This window comes from Patella vulgata, chromosome 4 (assembly GCF_932274485.2).
Source record: "Patella vulgata chromosome 4, xgPatVulg1.2, whole genome shotgun sequence".
Lineage (NCBI taxonomy): Eukaryota > Metazoa > Mollusca > Gastropoda > Patellidae > Patella > Patella vulgata.
Genome location: NC_065882.2, coordinates 67,316,697 through 67,338,434, shown reverse-complemented (window position 1 = coordinate 67,338,434; position 21,738 = coordinate 67,316,697). Strand labels below are relative to the sequence as shown.

Sequence of the window (21,738 nt, the reverse complement as noted above, 5' to 3'; positions counted from 1 at the left end):
TACAACAATAACTTTACAATTATGAATTTAAAAGAAGATTTCACTATATTATATGAAATAAATTTCTAGTGGAATGCTCTTCCATTAAGATAAAACTTGTTCTGTGAAGGGTATATTTACATTATCTGATCTATCATTACTTATGCTTCATAAATTAAACCAATTAATAAATGATATAAAGAAATATCTACGTAACTAACTATTTATATTCTTGTTGAGGTGTGTCTTCTCTTAAATGATTCAAGCAAAAAATATATATTATTCATATATATAACATAAACACTATTTTTTTTTTTTATAGAAATGTCAAAGTTGCATTTGATATTAAAATAGTAGGTAAAAAATATCTGAAAGATCAACACAAAGTCGTATGATCAATTATTCTAATATTTAATACATGACAAACTGATGTAGAAAAAGTCTACTCGTTCACTTCTGACAACTAAGATAACTCGATATACAAGATGATTGTAAAAGTGATAATACAGCCCAAGGCAATTCATTACATGTTACTGATAAATGTTTTTATTTCTTTCATTTAAAGAATCAGGTTTTCTTTGATATCTGTTTAAAAACAACCAAATACAATATAATTATTTTAACACACAATTTCTGACTTCAAGATTTAGCCAAAGTCAAACTTTTTCTACACCTACATCATAGCATTGCTATTTTTGCATTGTTGAAAAGGGGCTTGATGTGTGTGACCATTGGCTAAATCTAAAGGCATAAAACTTTAATTTCTGACAAATGAAGTCAGAATTTACATACAATTAATGGAAAATCACAACAGATCTGTTACTGACATCTTTTTTCTCATTGCAAAGAGCACTTAAAAAGTATTACAAATTACACCTTATGATACAAGACAAAACTTTTCTTCACAACACTGTTGATAGATGATAGTCATTCTAAAGTAAATATACATTTGTTCCTGTACAAATCTCTATTGTTAATACCTCAATGTGAAACAGAAACTATTACATACTAAATACATGGATGGTTCCTTATTCACAAAACTTTAAAGATATGTTCCCTTGAGCATTATTGTGTTATCTTTTTGACCCCTGATACTTGTTATCTTTAATGTATTATATTTCTAATGATCAGGAAAATTTAAATTACCTAATAAGTCCACAATAAATTGAACGGCTAAAATCATATTTTACTAGTGCTTGACTATCATGGTTTTGCAAGGGATGGCTACTTTGTAGAATCGCAATTTCCCTTAAAGTATGAATTCTACCTGGTAGTTAGAATATATGTTCCAGTCCATCCGCTTTAGATCATACGATCTATCACTGAATCAAGTGGAGTGGTTTCGATCACAAGGTTGTCGATTAGACTGTCTTGTCACTGCTCTAGACCACTACATGCAAAAGATTTATTGAAATAACATTGAACCATATATTAGTCCCGAAGTGACCTTGTTTGTATCAAGTGGACCTTAATCCCCATTTCACAGTCAATGGTTCTGTATTAGGATCATGAATGACGAGGAAATATATATCTTTAATCTTATAAAATAAACTTTAACTTTCAATCAGCACAGCGAATTATTGAAATAAAATTGAACCATATATTAGTCCAGAAATGACCTTGTTTGTACCTAGTGGATGTTAAACACCATTTCTTGCTATCATAGTCCATGATTCTGTATTTAGGATCACAAATGACAAGGAAATATATCTTTAATCTTTGAAAATCAACTGTAACTTTCAACCAGCACTTGCCATTGTCAGTTGCCATTCTTAACATATTGATTTTAAGTTTACAGTCAATTTAAAGAGATTCATGAATAAGATCCCTGGTGCACAGAAGAATGAAAACAATGTTTATAAATAATGGGACAATGAAGCAATGTTATAAACATACATTATGCAAGAGCTAAATCTGCCTATTGCCAAGTATTGCAGGTCTTGCTTTAGGCCTTAAATGTTATCTAAATTATTAATTGGGCATTTATTAACATGACAAGATCATAATCAACTCTCGATGCAATTCAATAGGGCTAATTTTACGTAGATTAGAATGGTTTGGCCATTTAATAATGAAAACGCGAGGCTAAGCCTCGAACAGCCAGTACCGTGGTTACAATCAGTGCACAGTGTCAAACCATCAAAGGCTAATATCTTTGCTTAGAATAAAGTAATTTCAATGAAATTTTCAATGTATTCATTTTGCATTATCTATTTTAAAACTATTATAGCAAGAACGACCAGCACTTTATCTAAATCATACATAATGTATCTTTAAATAATCTTTCAGTATTAAATACTTATGCTAGTATATTATCAAAAATTGAAAGATGTAATTCGATAGTTGGAAAAGTGAAAATCTTAAGGAGTTTAATCAATGAAAACATGAAATAAAATATCTGATTTGATAAAAATAATCTTGATTTACAGAATCTGCATGTAGTTAAAGATTAAGTAAACTTGAGATTTTCACTAAATTAACTATAGTCAACCAATTTATTTGACAGGTGGAGATCTGATATGACCAGTTTATACTTGAATAAGTAACAGTTTCAATTCATCATTTAAAGATATGGGTTAAGTATAATGTTAGTTTTGACTGAATGACTGACGTGTATACAGGTAGCATGTTTAAATGCAACATTATTTGTATCATTTCTAAGCTAATTATAAACTGTTGATATATACAATGTATATTGGTGTAATAAATGCTTTTGTGTAGACATTTTATTGACTTTAAAATTTAAACTGTTACAATATCTAGTAATACAAAAACATTAATCTATCCTTCCCCATCTCAATATTATATTAAGGAGAAATGTGTATTTAGGCTATATAAAAAAAATATTCTGCTTCTCACTTGAAGGGCTCAATGACCCATTCTTATTTTGAAAAATAACAACATTCTCATTAATTTTTGCACGTTCATATTTCTCGTGTTAGAGGGAAGTAACTCTATGAAACGGTTCAAGTTAAAATGAATTATCGAGTACCCAAATGAGAGAATAAGTTACTGCTTGTAAATGAACTTGTTAGTATTCAACTTCGCGTATATGAGAAAATTTGAGTTATGTGCCTTGAAATATGGTGTTTGTGAGAGATCATTTTTAGCCCTGTGATCCTTTGACAAAATAATAAAAAAATAATCCTCCCCCATTCCTGGTGCATCAGAATTTTTTGAATGACGGTTTGAAAAGCAGAATATTTCTTTTTGTATGGCCTTACTGACTAGTTTTGCACTTTTATTAAACTTCATATTGTTATGCACAAATGTTATCAAATACATGAAAGCTTATGTAACAAAGCATCATGGCATATTGAGATAATTATACACACAAATTAAATTTCAAGAAAAATTCAAAGCTAAGTACACTATAGCATTAAGAAAATGACATTAAATGATATAATGACGCATATAAATATTTATAATTTTAAAAAAATCTTTTCAAATTTTATTTTGACACAAATTCTAAATAAATAACCAAACCTGGTTTAAAATCTCATCTTTTTCTCAGATCACATGCCCAGATTAACCAATCTCATTTATAGATCAGTGATTTAAAATATCCCCCTTTTGGAAAATAAACTAATCCCATAATATTACAGCTAAAGCTTAAATCCAGGATGGTTCATTAATAGGAGGGATATCACTTTGGATGTGCACTTATTTACACAATTTCTTAAAGATATTTATTGGTTCAATTAGTACATGTATAATTAGATCAGATCAGAAGTGTTTGTAACAATTTATCTATAAACACAATGCATAAAATATGGCTGGTGCTGATGATGGCAATATTATATAAAAAAAACAAAACAATCTAATCTTTTCTTTATTGTTGTAGTTGATTGCTGGTTCTATGGAATCACATATATCATTATTTGTTTGCTGATGTTGAAGTTCACCTTGAGTTTATTTGATGAAGTTTTGATGTTAACATGATTTGTGATGATGTTAATTTATTTATTGCTAGACATTATTAAACTACATCAGTTTATTTATATGTAGTTCTAATTCTCTAACAGCACTAATTCTAAATCTGTTTCATCATTCACATTACCCAGGAGAAAAATCGTTCTTTATGTCTTATGTCATTGTCAATCACAAATGTTCAAAACGGGATCACAAATGTCTCGTAATCAAAAACATTCCATGAACTATAAATACTGCTCACCACTTCAAAGTCTTTAAAAAGGAAAAAAAATCACAACTACATGTATTGACAATAATAAATAGGGGACAGAAAAAGAAGCATCCACAAATGATAGAAAAAGCTTTAAAAGCCACAAATTGACAAGTGATTTTAACAAGTACAGCTGTCCATTTTTTTTTCCTTCTAAATTTGAGCGTGAAAAAAAGTTAAAATGATGTGATTATTGGTCGATTCAGCTGCTGAATTTATCGAACAACTGAAGCCTCCTTGTATTCAGTTGGGTCCATTGTGAAGAATTCTTCTAATTTCCACTGCAATGTTTCAAAAGTGGGCCGTTCCAATTCATCCTTTCGCCAGCATTCCAACATAATTTCATACAATGATTTAGGGCAGGCAGGTGGCGTAGGCATACGGTAGCCATGTTCTACTTGATGTAATACTTCAGCATTGGTCATTCCTAAAAAAAAATAGTAAAACAAATTGTTATGTCATTAAATATACGGTTTTCAATGTATAAAGCTCATTTGGTCTATTCCCAAGATTAAAAGCGCTTGCTAAATTCCAATTTGAATGGTGTTAGCAAAAGTAGTTCCGGTATACATTAATTTACTTAGATATAAACAGAGTATTCACCAAAACTGAGTTACTACTACTGGAAGTTAAATATTATACATTGAAATCAAGCAAAATCTATTTAATTTTTACTTCTTCGGGGTCTTCATAAATAAATGTTTTATTTAAAATTTCAATGCTCAAAAATTTCGAACCAAATGCTTTTGTGAAGAGAAACCAACTACTTTTTTGTTTTCAAAATTTTAAATATTTACGAACAAAAATTCAAATTTGTGTTGTGTTGGTAAGAAAGATCACAAGTATGAGAATGGATATATGAACTATGAAATAGAAAAATGTTTTAGTTTATGAATCTTAATTGAGAAACATACCTGGATATGGAACACGACCATATGTTACAATTTCTGTCAGTAAAATACCAAACGACCAAACATCAGATTTAATAGTAAATCGATTATAATTAGCTGCTTCTGGTGCTGTCCATTTAATAGGGAATCGAGCTCCTACACGAGCTTCATATTCATCTTCCTGTTGAACATAAAATTATATATTATAATTAACATGTTTAATATCAATCCTAGTATTTCTCATTTACAAAATAATGACTTGATTCAACGGCTTCTGTATACAAGAGTAATTCCAAATTATTCTCTACAATTCATATTTTGTTGTTCTGCACATGGTGTCATATAATAATACATATAAACCCAATAAATAAACAAAATTATGAAATGAAATTTAAGACTATTTTTGTGCATCAACCGAGCTAAGATGGTCATCACTATACAGTGTACTACAGCGAAAATCTTTCCCAGACAGCAGCATTTCTGTCTACTCTGTATCGAACTCCAACTGACCAGGGTTCTTTTTACATTCACACCAATAACTAATCACATGGACCTCGGTTTTCCGTCCCATCAGAGTAACTTAACATATTTTCCTGCACCAATAACAAGGAGAAAATGGAATTTTCAGCCAACGTCGGGACCCAACCCAGAATCTCCTGGTTAGTGACCTACATGTAGTGCCATAATCACTGACGTACCCTGGTTCTCTAGAAAAATTATTTCATACCTTTATAACTCTTGCTAATCCAAAATCTGCAATCTTAACATGGTTAGAATCTCCTACAAGGATATTACGAGCAGCTAAATCACGGTGTATATAATTCTGTGATTCAAGATATGCCATACCACATGCAATCTGAGCAGCAACATCGATTAATTGTGGCAGTTTCAAACTTCGACCTTTTCCTACAAACAAGATTTAAACATAGATTATATTCTCATGCTATACAAATACATTTAAAAAATTTATAAAATAAACGGTAACTGAAAATAGTTTAAAATCAATAATTTTCTCATGTCTTCCTACATGTAAAATAAAAGAGATGGGATTTAAAGTCCTATTTTTCTGCTCCGTCCGGGCTAATGAAGACAGGGCATACATCATGCAATTTTGCCAAGACAGCAGCAGTATCGCCTACTTCAACAGTCAAGACTTCTTTTAAACGTACACTGGACCTTGGTTTGTAATCCCATCCAAACGACTAGATGCTGTTCCATGTCAGACGCTCTATTTTGCATAAATTCTCAACCAACAATGGGATCGAATCCGGGACCACCAGGTTACTCACTGAGCCACTGCAGCTCCCTTGCTTTATCAAAGTATTGAAATGGAATAAAATGCTGATAAAACTATAAATTTACCTTGTAAGTATTCTAATAGACTTCCATTCTTCATTAATTCTGTTATAATGAATATTGGTTCATCTTGTGTACAGACAGCATACAGCTGAATAAGTTTTGTGTGACGTAATTTTTTCATGATTTGTGCCTCGGCCAGGAAATCTTTAGGATCCATTGTACCTATAAATAGAAAGGAATTACTTGAATTAGGATGTTAACTTCCATAACCATTTTGTGAGCACATATTTTAAATTCTTAAAATTCATTGATAAAATATTAACTGCATACATCATTACATGTATACAGACTAATATCACTTTCAGACGGACATAAGGTCAAGAGAGGCTAACATTAAGGAGGTTGAAATTGCCAATATAACAGTGTGACATGAAAACTTCTCAAGCACAACCAATCCTCATCTTGCTTCTTGAGATACAGAGGGCTTTCCCACTAGTGCTGAGTACCTGATATATGAACCAGTGGGTCGAAGCTCTTATATCATTTACAATTAAAATTAGCTGAATTACGCAATTGACACTGCGTTTAATGCTTTTTAAAGTCAAAGATCCTGAATCTTTTGTTATGCACAGATATTTGATGGAAGAAGCAAGAATCAAATGTTTTTATCTAAAAACTAGACAGGTTGAACTTGAAAATGAGCAGTACAAAGACAGTTGTGGGTAGTAATTATAATCATAGGTTGAACTTTGCGCTTCCTCAAAAAGGCAATAATTGTTGTTTCAATTGACAAAGTTCACATTTCACTTCATATGTGACCAGTCAATATAAGAAGGCCTTAAATAAGTACATGCATGTGAATGTGACATATTATCATTGGCCAAGATATTAAGCTTTGTTTTCTGTATTAGTATTACCATAATATAAATTTAAAGAAAAACTCAATTTAAAATAATCATTATTTATTATTAATCTTACCAGGTTTGAGTGTTTTGATCGCCACCGGAGTAGTATTATTCCATAATCCTTCCCAAACTTCACCAAACTGTCCATGTCCAATTTTACGGATAAGTTTAAGAGAATTTTTAGGGATTTCCCATTGATCTTTAGTATTATAGGATAAACCAACTGTCTGAGGTTTTTCAACCTGAAAGAGAGAAACACATAGATTATAAATCAAATATTAACTAAAGAATAGTATGTGCATTTTTTTTTTTTTACACAACTAGAATCGGTGTAAGTGGTCTGAATCCCAATATCATTATCATAGGAATAACCAGAAGATTTGAAGCCTGGTTCTTCCCTTAAGGCACGTATTCTAGATTTTTAGATGGGATAGAGTAGACATTATACATGTAAAAAGTATGTAACCACAAAAATATCTTTCAAAGAACAGATACATGTATACATGTACTTCCACTGCCTTGACAAAAATATATGCAGAGCATGGCCTAGTATTACAAATGTACCCATAGTAAAAACAAATACAACCATAGAACATGTCAGTCTTAAAATAGCTAAGATAAAATGAAAAGGTTGAAGTAAACCCAATACATTAACAAGTCAAACAAGACTTACTTGCTAATGAAAATATATACATCTTGGACCAGGTGTTATTTCAGCTTTTAACAGATCAATTTTATGCTCTGGTAAACATTTTCTTAATACAATTTCACACAGACATGTTAGTTTAATATGGAGCTTTAGTTGAAGCGTGTGGGAGAAATTTTAATATTTGAACAATACGGTGTGTACTTTCAGATTAAACCCAGAAAACACAAAATGTGAAATGGACTATAATTTGAAAATAGTTTCTAAGGTCACTGGCTCAAAGTGTTGGGTCATACAGTATACAGGATTGTGTTGTACAGTTGTACAATACACACCTACCTACGTTTACGTAGTCTAAATGATAATTCACAAATTTCATTCCAAAATTTTGCATTTACAATTAAATCTACATCAATAATATTTCTATGAAGACATTTTACATGTACATTGTATCAAATAATGTAGATAAATTTAAGTTTACATAATTTAGATTTGGGTAATCTTTTATTAAACTACCTGATTACTAAAACATGTATTGTGGGGTTGGGAAGGATCATGACTTATGTAAATTAATTATTAATGTAACTTTACTGAAGTCACAATTTAATATACAGAATATGAGTCAGTTCCTGACATTCATCTGCTTATACATGCAAAAGTTATACATGTAATAGTGATTTATCAAACACTAACTTTAATCAAAATATATGCAGAATTTGTATGTAATATTTATTCTTCAGTTAAAATATGACATCGTCATACTTCACAAGGTGTCGTTACTTTTTAATTCTTATGCTGGTGTCACGTTTTGGTTTAGTTCCTTGGGTTTCATCAGTTACGTATACTCATTTTTGGGACATACACCTATATTTCAAGTTTCGGCAAAATCGGATAAAACTTGTAGAGTGTCCACAAACAAATTGTGAACGGACCTCCGAACGAACAGAGGCAAAGACAATATTATGTCCATATGAAAATGTGGCCATATAAAAATAATAAGATACCATGCCAAACCGGGGCCGGTATCAAGCCAAACTGTATATCTGGTACAACTAAATAATCATTAAATATTTATGCTGGCTGGACATGTACACACCTTAGATTGTTTACTGATTGTGTGTACATATAAACCATGACTTTTGACAGTCCCTTTCTAATCCAACATAGTGTAAAGATGTATTATTATTTTAAGTACATATTGATATACATCTACATGTATATATATTCATTATCAGTTGTTGGCATGTACATGTAGATATACACATGTATTACACAGTTGACTGATGTACATGTATACTGGGACTTTATAATCAACACTTTGAAACATTGTACATGTACATATAATAAAAGTTATCATGAAGCATTCACTTATCAAATTGCTTATCTGTTCTTAGTCTAAGCAGAAAATGATCAAAATCTACATGTATTGTGTAATGAATATCTACAACATGTTTCAACATTTCACCTCATTCCGAAGCATTTTAATAATATATAGTCTGAAAGGCATGGGGGTGATGAGGGATAATAATTAAAATCTCATTAATCACTTAATAGTCCTCAGTGTATGTATCATTACCTACATGTATACAGTTGAGTAAATGTATGTTAAAACAATCAAGTGACTCATAGTCACAGTAAGATGAATAGATGAAACATACAGCAAACAGAGGCACCGCTTAATCATTTTATACAATGAATCAGGTCTATTTCTGGTTATATTTAATCACTGGTTAAGATGTATCGTGGAATATTGATCTAAGCCTACTATTACTAACTATAATTATCTCGGTTCCATTCTTAACATATAACTAGTTCTTCATGTCAAATTGCTAAATAATCATAGTTCTTTACTTCTAATCTAAAACCCTAGACTACTATTCAATATTCCCACCACATTACTCTTTCAGAGCAAGGCTGTAATTAAGTTCCACGTGTCATCAAGAATACATGTGCTGCAAACTAAATGACGAATGGGGATATAAATGTTGCTAGGCTTACAGATGAAGCTTTAAGGTGTAAAAGCAATACAGAACAGTTCTGTAGAAACTACTGACTTCAACCATTAGACTACAACTTATATTATACATATCAATCTCCAAACTAGGCTATACCAGGCAGTATTATAATTTTGAATTTAAAATATGCTACTGTTTAAAATTGTGGGTTACCAAATTATGTGAATTTTCAGTTTAGGATAAATGAAAACATAATGTACAAAATGAAAAACATTATAATGTACATGTAGGCGCATTATCATAAACCGAAATATTCACAATATTTCCAAATGGTTTAATAAACATACAATGGTTTAATACTATTGTACATGTAGCTGTGCAATTTTTAAAAATATTTTTCCCAAATTAACATCTGTTTGTGAAGAATTTAGGTCAGCATAAAACAAGCCAGATGTGTTAAATTCAAACATGTCGGCACAAATAATCTAATAATAAACTGAACAAATCAATATTCAACTTGTGACAAAATGGCAATTCTATTGATTTTCAATATTCTACACTCTATATGTTATTCTGTAGTCAATACTTGTTAGACTCCCCCCCCCCCCAACCCTTCAATCAATCTAAACAGTGAATGTCCATTTGCTTTCTATTTCAAACTTAGCAAGGACTATTACAGGAAATAAGCTTTAAATCAATCAGTTGGCTTCCTGAACTTGATATAGTATATAACAGCTTAATGGCTACAGATCAATTTACTGGAACGAGAACAAATAAATTGCTGAAATTGGGAGATTATTTTTTTAGAGATAAAACCATAGACATAGAGTATTAGTGGATTCAGTGATCATAACACTTTTAAATGGTTTAAAGAAATAAAAGAAACAAATTACTTTTAAGATGGTTTAAAATAATAGGAAACAATTCAGTTTCAGATGATTCACATATACATTATCAAATATAAACAGGAACAAATATTTTACATGTACATCATTGCTCAATTCCATTCCTACATGTACATATTGCACAATTCTTGATGCAAAGTAAACAATTACACAATCTGTAATGCATGTTACTACTTACTCATATATAATATCATGAAATGGGTGTGTATGTAGTCATTCATAAAATGTAAAGATAACCACATTTTCATTACAATATTAATAGAATACTAAAAACAGACTGGAAATGAAAACTAACTTAAGTCCAATCTTTCTTGGCTGTTCAGTAAAAAATTTGATTAATTACTAATTACTGGTCAAATACCTATATTAATTAATATTTAATTAGCTGTCTAAGGCTTACATAACAATCTACCAGACATCATTAATTGTTTGACCTACTTCCCCCTTCAGAGTATTTTTTTTATTGACAGATTCTTATAGGTCTACATATTTAATTATTGTATGAGGTTATAAACAGATGTGAATGTCAAAAGCAAAGACAGTACAATTTGTTAATTGCTATTTAGTATGCAAAATAATTATATTCTGTAAATATTATAAAATTATATACACAAGTCTACTAGCCACCAAAGTCACACTGTACAATGTACATACTTACTAAAAGACTTTGAACACAAAAGGGACACTGTTTAAAACAATGACTCACTATACAAACAATGAATGGTATTAAAATTGTTAACACCCAGTTACTGCTGTAGAAATTCACCTCTTTTCAAATGTTTCTGTCTGACTTTTGTAAATAATAATCAAGAGGACCAATTTTTTTTTAACAAATGTTGTACAGGAAGTCAAATAAGTGCAGTTTCAAGTGATTTCCCTCTTTTTATTAATTGGACAGTAGTTGTATATGATATACTTCTTTTGTTACACATCGTATCAGCTGTCGCTACTACTAACTAGGCCTGGTAGTACTCTACTCTAAAATGGCTGAATGTAAAATGTAATTCATTAAAACAGTGTGACACTTGTTTGATCAATATACACGCATGCCAGAGTAAGTTACCAAAGTGTACAGTTGTAGTCATATGATCTCTCTTGACAATTGTAAAAGTGAGGGAAGTGTTGCATCATTAAGAAGCTATCCTCAGCCACAATCTTAATTCTACAATCCAAAATCAGAAAGCTAAGTCGACACGACATTATTTCACAATTCTTATTCATATGAAAAAATTAAAACCACTGATGACTCACAGACACTGACTAATAAATTGCAATACACAAATTTTTATGGAAATATTATTTATTTCAGAATTTTTCAAATGCAGCTCTTCCTAAATGGTAGTAAATTGATTTTACTGGCTCTTTTATAGCGCTCAGTCAAGAAGAGTTTTTGTTGAGTGTTGCACAGTGGCAAATAACTCCCTATAATTTTTATATTTTATTGACAGATGATCAGAATATACAATGTAATTGTGTATGCTACATGTACATGTACCTGTACTTATAAAGTTACAATGAGGTTCTGGATTTTAGACTCTAAATAGTGTAGTCTTCCTTTTGGGTGAAAGGAATCACTCTCTAATAATGATATATAGCCCATTTACCAAATCCCTGACCATGTCCAAACTGGGAGAGCTTTATTTTTACTTTTCATCTCAAACCAAATATAGAAAACAATAACTGTAAAGTAGCTATATGGTTTTTTTCAAGTGTGTGAATTAACCTGTTATTGAATTAATTGTGAAATGTACGTAATTATATTATTTCGGAAATTCTAACTACTTGGGGTCAGTTTTATACTGCATTTCTCTCGGTTAATACATGTATTAGTGTTTACCTCTTGATAACTTTGCTTACTGTATAAAATTGTTGTTTTGGTTCCCGACTTTTTAAAAAATTGGGTTTTCAAAGAGTGTATTTAAAAAAATCTGGGGTTTTGTATTATACAGTGATTTGTTGATGATTAAAATATAGAAGCCCACACAGGGGAGTAAATGTGGAATGCTGCCCCCCAGGAAAAAGACAAAAAAACAGTCAGTCTCAATATAAGTGCAGTCGGTTTCAAATGAGTAAATGAATTAATGAGGTAACCAAACAGTGCCAAAATATAAGGGGAAAATGAAACAAGAACTCCTCAATGAACTATTGACTCTTGTGTGTGAGTGTGATCTGATGGACACGATCAATCTTGACAAAACCAGTGTTAAAACTTGGCAAAGTGCAGGCGCTTGATGAAAATATGAGGACATAGTCATATCATTGCTTATTAATTATTTACATGTACAGTGTTTTCTGGCCATCAAAATTCTGCAAAATCATCCCCTTAAAGTCCAGGAAATGGCATTTCAGGGACTTAAGGTACAAAACTTTTTCAGGGGAAGCATGCCGCCAGACCCTTATAGAAAGCTCGCACCTGCGGTACGCCCCTGAACCTACATGTACATGTATGTATTTAGTACATGCAAAGATTGGACATGTTTTGTTTTATGAATAAATATCTATAATGCTACTTTTTTCGAAGGAAAAAGATAAGATAACAAAGATATAAAAACTACTGATAAATAAAAGATAAAACCAACCCAATTTGGTTTCTGTTCTTTGGGAACACCTGATAAAAATTTCTTTGGGAAAATGACTAATTTAACAAGCTGTTCAGTGTTGCCATGCAAGATACGCCCACATTTTGCAGAAGATGGACAGAAAACAAGTTGAAAAAGCGATTTTTCGTACAATCTGGGCCATAATCCAGGATGTTTCAGTCTGACATGCATCAATATCAAGAGGAACTGAGATCTTTGGGATATAAACAAACATATATTTTAAGTTTCTTCAAAATGGGAGAAAAATTGTCAGGATCTACTCCACAACCTTGGTATTACATGCTTATTATACTACTTGTGCAAAGGGGAGCGGCCACTTTGTCGGACAGTCTTGGTATGATTTTCACGAAATTTGAACTCAACAGTAATTGTGATGTAAGCTTAATGGTGATACATTTGAATGATTATTAAAATCAAATAAAATAGTGGGTCCACAAGCTAAAAACGTGGTTTTTCAGACAAAGTTACAATCCAATATGCGCCAATATCGAAGTGACCAAGATCTTTAGGATATGCACATATGTTTCAAGTTTGATCAAAGTTAGATACAATTGGGACCTCTAGAGTGTCCACAAGCTAAATACCGGATACATGCCAATATCAAAACGAACCGAGATCATGGGGGATATAAAACCTATATTTCAAGTTTCATCAAAATCGGATAAAAGTTGTGACAAGTAGAGTGTCTACAAACAAATGTGAACGGACGTCCGGAAAGACAGGGGCAACGGCATAATACATGTAGGTCCACATAAAAATGTATTTGGGTGCGCTGTTCAAAATTATTAACAAAATCACCTTTCATGTGATTCAAGTGGCTATTTATTTATAAAGACCCTGATGAACGGAAAATTAATTTGGTTTGGCATAAATGAAAAATAAAAGGTGTTTTGAAATTCATAAGGATCTGGAATCCGTAAATTATACACAAAAAAAGCTGATAAAATATATTTACCTGAGAGCAGGGTTTCCTGAGATTAACACATAATCCATCAGAGTCTGTACTATAATGATCTACCAATTCACTCAGAGTTTTAAATGTGACACGACGAGCAATAAAAAATCCACCTTCATCTAACTGTCGTATTCTATAATGTTTAACTGTATCACCATCTCTCACTTAAAATTAAACAAAATTACTCATCTGATTAGAATATGTTATTACATTAACAGTCGGTTACAGTACATGTATAAGGTTACCAATTCTTTTACCCCAGGTGATACATGGATAGTGTAACTAAATAACCTGGCTACATACATGTACATGTATGCACTGTTACATAATTTGCAAAGATTAAGGTACCCAGTACATGTAATATCTCTTTCTTTTAAAAAAGAAATACAAGAAAATAACTTTTGTAAGCAAGCATTTTTTTTCTCTTCACTAAAGGATAATGTGGCATTAGTTTCTCTTCACAGCGGCCCATAGGATAATTTGGCATAGGTTTCTCTTCATAGAGGCCTATAGGGTAATCTGGTGTAAGTTTCTTTTCACACAGGCCCATATAGCAGTTTGCCATAAGTTTCTCATCACAGAGGCCCATAGGGTAATCAGGCATAGGTTTCTTATCACAGATGCCCATAAGATAATCGGGTATACATGTAGGTATCTTTTCACAGGCCCCCATAGGATAATCTGGCATTGGTATCTTTTCACAAACACCCATAGGATAATCTGGCATTGATACCTTTTCACAGACACCCATAGGATAATCTGGCATAGGTATCGTTTCACAGACCCCAATAGGATAATCTGGTGTAGGTCCTTAATGTTATTAATACAGTGTATGGTCATGGAATATTCTAACAAAAACAAAAAAATGTTAATAAATTTACCTGATAGTGAATAATCATTTCTTCTACTTTCACTGTCACGAATTAAATATGCACCATGTTCATTTTCAGGGGATAACAATTTCTTTTCTGCTTCTACTCTCTTTATTTTACCAAAATACCATCTAAAAGATACCAAGGAAAATAAATGTATTTCAAAATAAAAATAATCTGTCCTTATAAAGATAAATTAAATGTTTACATTGTATATCCATTTATGGTATTACGCCTACAAGTACATTGTACATGTACATGCGTGGTTTCCTATACTCAGGATAGGTAATATAAGCCATTTTTTATATTTATGTACATGACTAACTTTCCCAATATTCCCAAAACACATATGTGTTTTCTACGTAAACTGCTTGCTCTTTTGATCCGGGATTTGATACGATCTTCCATTTACTACAAAATTTATGAAATATCGTCCCAAACAAACTAATGCTTCTTTACACTTCTCGGGATAAGAAGCAATTAAACACAACAACAACACTATGTGTTACTGGTCGAAACATAATATCCAAATAATATCTTCCTCTTACTTATCAAATTAAACATAAAAGATTTGTGACATGATTTATGGAGAACTACTTTAAAGGACCAAAACGGGACATATCAATAAAAATGTACACCTCAAAAAGTGTAATATAATAATTCAAAATGATTTTCCATTTTGACACAACATCCGAGTTAAAAACCCAATGTCCTGTGGTAGTTTGTTTGTATTTTCTAGCTGACGAATAAAAGATTAATAATTTGTTTAAAGGCCACACCAGCTTGGATCTTCTTTAAACACTCTAAACAGGAAACAGATGACCAACTGATATGATTATTCATGGGGCTTGTGTATAATCTCCTCAGTCTAGTGAGTTGTTCATTATGTCAGTACTCGATGAATGTATTCAAAATGCTTTATTTGGTTGGAGGAAGTGTCATTAATCGAAAATTTGGGGATAAAAGTTTTGCACTCAATAATTTTACCACACCCCTTCTCTATAGGGTTGGGCGATAATGAAAAAAAAATATTGTGATAATAATTTACATGTATCAAATATCATGATAAACAATAGCACTGGGATAATTTATTTGTGTGTCTTAAGAATTCAATTTTGAATACTTGGGTCGAAAATCGTCGCTTGATGTCAAATTATTGTTGCTAAGGTCGGTAGATGCCATGATGGAGATTTACCCTAGAGCAGCTGGTACTTAATAATGCTGTATTTTTACTGATGAATTTAATTCTATCAATAGAATGTCATAGGAGGTGATGATACAACATATGTATTATCATCAATATCGGGATACGATAATTATTTTATCGCGATAATTTTGGTTATTATGATATACTGATTTTTCGATATTTTTAAGGAAGTTCGATGTGATGAAATCCGCCGAAGATTTTATTGCGATATACCGAAAAGAAAAAACGGTATATCGCCCAACAGTACTCTCTAATAATAATATAACCTTGCATATACTAATACTGATGCTTCTCAATTTCTAACATGTTTGCTTCAAAGTCTACTAATTTTAGAATAATTTAAGTTTATTTATCAAACAAACTTTGTATTTTTAACAGCAAGTGCAGGAAGACAAACCCTGAGATAAGACATGCAATGCAACATATGGCCATTGTAAGCAAGAAACAACACAGTATTGTCAAATCAAGTGAATGGTTCCATTGACGGACTGAAGGGTTATCTACTAAATTTTCAGTTCAAATCAAGTAAATTTTCCATCCTACTTAATTTCCTTATTTTTAACAGTTCAAGTTCCATTTTATTTGTCGAATTTGCAAGCAATTAGATCATTAGACAATACATGTATACTTCAGATGGGCAATATATAAATGTACTTGAGTTTATTCTTATACACGTACATGTAGTTTAAATCTAACTTCATTTGTCTAAAAGATTAGCCCATGAAACAGTCTGTTTAGAAGCTGAGTTTCGTGTGAGGTGAACCATAATGAGAAACAGTGTCTTTCAACTAAATGTACACGTAACACTGTCAATTACTTAATGAATATTACTATTAGTCATAATTTAGCCAAAGTTCACGTAAATAACCCCGGAGGTGACATCCCATAACAACCATTCAGATCTATCTGTATTTGGTATACAAGCAGTGTTTAAAATTCATATCGGTCGTATACATGTAGGGCAGGCCATCCCAAAACTTTTAAAAAACAACAACAATACTTATACAATATAGGGTCATCACCATTTTCTTGTCTGAAACTATGTGAAAATTCTCCAGATATTTTATTGTGGTGATAGATGGGAGCAGCTAGAAGATTTCCTGTGGTTGTTCAACATTGTACATCTATTATTTGCTGCTGTTGCCTCAGCTAGCCTGTACTATAGTTTACAGAGTACAGTACACTAGGAATTTATTTGGGACTGTGGTTTATCAAATTTAATCTGTGACATGATGAATGTGAATCGCTGAGTACATTCTCATCAGTTGACATTAAACAAATATAATTGTGGAGGTTTCTATCATGAATTATTCTGAAATTCTCATGTGTAATTTGATCAGAGCAAATGGCACTGTTGGCTTGGTGACAAATCAATAAAGGATAGCTTGCTGACTGCATTAATTAGGGTTGCAGGCTGCATGTACAAGGTACTGCTACAATTAAACCTAATGCATAATAAATAAACCAACCTAAATTCACCATGAACAAATTTCTTACAAAATAAAACCTAGAAGTTTAGAAACTAATACAATGAATAAAGATAGGTTGCCAGGCAACGAAACATACACCCACAGCAACTAAATCGTCCGGGCAGTCAACAAGGGTTGTCGCATATTTTTACTTTTTTCGGTAATGAAATATTTATAATAGTAATACACTAAAATCTGATTAAGAGTAACAACTTAAGAAGTAATTATCAGAAAATTATTAGAATTTGTTTGGTTTTTATAAAGTTCTGCCCCATGCTAACGTTTTGTATGCAAAGCTTTTAATATCATAGATTTAACTGTTCAAGTCATAAAAATTCATTGAAAATCAATATACTTGTTCGTCTCAAGATCTTAAACTCTGTGTATCAATCTGAAGTCAATCGGATGATAACTTAAGGGCCATAACTTTGGCAGTAATTATCAGAAATCGTTGAAAATCAATAGGAATCTTCGTCTCATGACCTCAAACACTGTGTATAAATTTAAACTCAATAAGATATTAACTTGAGCCTCAAGAGCATCCACAAGATTTTTTGAAGTGATCAAGGGCCATAACTCTGGCAGTAATTATCGGAAATCGTTGAAAATCAATAGGCTTCTTCGTCTCATGACCTCAAACACTGTGTATAAATTTAAGGTCAATTGGATATTAACTTTGGCCTCTAGAGCGTCCACAAGATTTTTCAAAGTGATCAAGGGCCATAACTCTGGCAGTAATTATCGGAAATCGCTGAAAATCAATAGGCTTCTTCGTCTCATGACCTCAAACACTGTGTATAAATTTAAGGTCAATTGGATATTAACTTTGGCCTCTAGAGCGTCCACAAGATTTTTCAAAGTGATCAAGGGCCATAACTCTGGCAGTAATTATCGGAAATCGCTGAAAATCAATAGGCTTCTTCGTCTCAAGACCTTAAACACTGTGTATAAATTTAAAGTCAATCAGATATTAACTTTAGCCTCTAGAGCGTCCACAAGCAATTATGGACGCCGGACCGACTGGGGCGACGAAAATATACGACCACATTTCAATGTGGGCGTATAAAAATAACTATAGTACATGCTTAGTAGTTCACAACCCACTGCAACATGCACATATAATCTACCCTAGTGCTTTTTGAACCAAATCAACAAACATATAAGGGGCTGTCCCATTTAGAAAGTCACCCGTGTACATGTATGAAGAAACAAGGATCATGAAAGAGAAATTAGTAGTAACGATAAATTAGTTTTGTATTGAAGAAAAAAGGTTTATGAAACTTGAAAGAGAAACTTAGATAATTATCCCTAAACTACGAAAGATTGCTAATGCAATGCAGACACTTGTTTTTATCTCTATTGATTGGTCTCAAAGTCGAACATTTTCCTGTATATTATGTTACACGTAGGCCAAAATAATTTTGTACCAGTTGTTTGTTTTTTAGAGCTGTTTTCTGTTTAATTTCCATGATCCCATCCTCTTTTCACAAAGCTCATACCGGTATGTAAGAGATGAGTAGGTCTACATACAAATCAAAAACTTGACAGCGGTATTGAACCCACCGGTACATGTAAGGCTTGTTCAAACTTCAAGTTATTTTAAATACATGTTGTGAAACCTCTCGAAATAGTCTGATTCCTTATCCTCCTGTACTATACATGTTCTGCATGTACTGGTGCATGTTCGTAAGAGAGAGAGAGAGGTTTATGCACTCGACACAAACTAGGTCATTTTGGGACTAACACATGAATCAATTTTATTTCAATAATTCAACTGCGTGTAGGAGTCTTAAGCTGTGGGAAGAAAGCGGAGGATCCAGAGAAAACCCACAAAGTTGGACAGACAACCTACCCCTTTCAATAAATAAGTAAAGGTTGGTGATGCTTGTACATCTTCAAAATAGTGAATGATTGTAAAGCTTTCAGCTCTGTGTATCGATTAAGGTATGGCCTATGGACGTACTGTACTGGGTAAAACTGTATGTCATGGATGGAATCTGTGTCAAAGTATCAAAAAGGTAGGATACATGTACATACATTACATATACAGCAAATCTGACCAAAAAACTTGGACAAACAGTTCCTCCCACATAAATAATCACATATAGCTCTATGAGTATGAACATTTTAGAGAATAGCCTGATGACACTTTATACAATTTCATGACATTTCGGTCGATAAGTAAATCCGAAAAGTCATCAGGCGGAGTCAGTACCGCTGTTTGTGTGGAGTTCCGAAAGGCAGCGGAACCAAAACGTTGTGCTACCCTTTATACGATTCGTGATCAACATTACTTTCGATGACATCACCACATTTGTTTATTAAATAAAAAATGCACTATACTTACGGCTCTGATTCCAAACTTTTTATTTTAGCCACATAGTTGGACGGTATATATCCCTCTGATTTACTGGTTTTTGACTTGGCATACCACCAGTCTCCTTGAGTATCATTTAAAATTTCTAAATGTTCACCCTTTCTAAAACTAAGATCTTCATCAGTTCTGGCATCATAATCATAAAGAGCAACAAAAACTTTACTACTATTAGCTACACTTGGTTCAAGAGATAGTTCAGACTGGTGTGGAGATGTTGTTATTGATGGGGTTGATGTTGGAGGTGCTGCACCTGCCAGAACTGCAGCCTGACCTGGTTGTGTGGCACCATTTTCAATCGGTCGTTGTGACGTGGGTTCACTTGTATTGTTTTTTAAATGGGGATTAGGGTGTGTTCCACAGCAATTCCCCATCACTAATCACTGGGTAATATACTCACGTATCCTTACACCACATCAAAACACCCATAAACCCTTCACAAATCTTAGGAATTTTGGTCATCCAGTCAATTTAGTGTATTGATTATTTTGACAGAAAGTGTGATCGCTTCCAGTTTACACATTTCTCCAGATCAACTCATTATTACTAATTTTCCTACGCCGCCATCAATATTCCAGACAGTCATAATAAAGCAAATGCAATTAAATTCAGAATATTACAAACATATTTTCCAAGCTAATGTGTTATTGTCGGGTGCTTATAATAGTGAGATAAACTTATAAGACCTAATTAACGAAATCAGGATTATTTATCAAGTACTATTTTACTAAAGCGTAGGTTATTTACTGTAATAAGGTAAAGTGGCTTCTCCAGTCACTTGTAAAACGTCTTTTCATTGGTCATTACACTGTGAAATATTATCCATATCCACCGGTTAGTTTAACCAATCATTTCCGCCGTATCATTTTTTAATTCGGTAGCTAAGTCTATTTTAAGAAATCATCGAAAGGGAAACAAATCCATTTTCAAAAACGAAAAGGCTGGCCATTTTCACCCGATTGATATAAATGAAATGAAATGAAATGGGGCTTAACGTCCTACTGTTCTGCTCCTATACTGGGCTAATGAAGACGGGCATAGGCCTACGCCATACAGTGTGCTATGAGGGAAATTTTGCCCGGGCAGCGGCACTATCGCCTTCTCTTATATCGAATTCCAACTGCCAGGGGATCTTTTACGTGCATTCCAATATATACACGGGACCTGATCGGTTTTACGTATTGTCCGAAGGACTAGACGGCTGTCCTTGTCAGGCCCTCCGTTCTGCACCACTGACAAGGGGAAACCACGTCGGAAAATCTGGATGAACTTTCTCGGCCAATGCAGGGATCGAACACCCGACCTCCAGGCTAGCGAGCCAGCGTATTCCGATTGATATAACGTATGTATAATGTTTTCACCTAGGCATTTGTTTTGGGTGAAAAATGTAAGTTTCATTAAATAAAGTTTGATTTGTTTCGGAATCAACCATCTGTATTTTTATGGTACATTTTAGAGCAATGTTGAAGTATAGGTTATATATAAAATGAGTTCAATTT

The 21,738-nt window shown here is 32.5% G+C and overlaps 1 protein-coding gene across 1 annotated transcript; it reads right to left on the bottom strand.

The window, feature by feature from the left end:
• Positions 1-282: 282 nt before the first annotated feature.
• LOC126817354 (tyrosine-protein kinase Src42A) lies at positions 283-20,930 on the bottom strand. Its single transcript, XM_050544242.2, has 8 exons — positions 20,213-20,930; positions 15,199-15,320; positions 14,318-14,481; positions 7,330-7,498; positions 6,415-6,573; positions 5,780-5,958; positions 5,077-5,233; positions 283-4,589 (listed from the first exon to the last, which is right to left on the bottom strand). The coding sequence occupies exons 1-8, from the start codon at positions 20,611-20,613 to the stop codon at positions 4,378-4,380; spliced, it is 1,563 nt and encodes a 520-aa protein (XP_050400199.1). The 5' UTR covers positions 20,614-20,930; the 3' UTR covers positions 283-4,377.
• Positions 20,931-21,738: the final 808 nt, after the last annotated feature.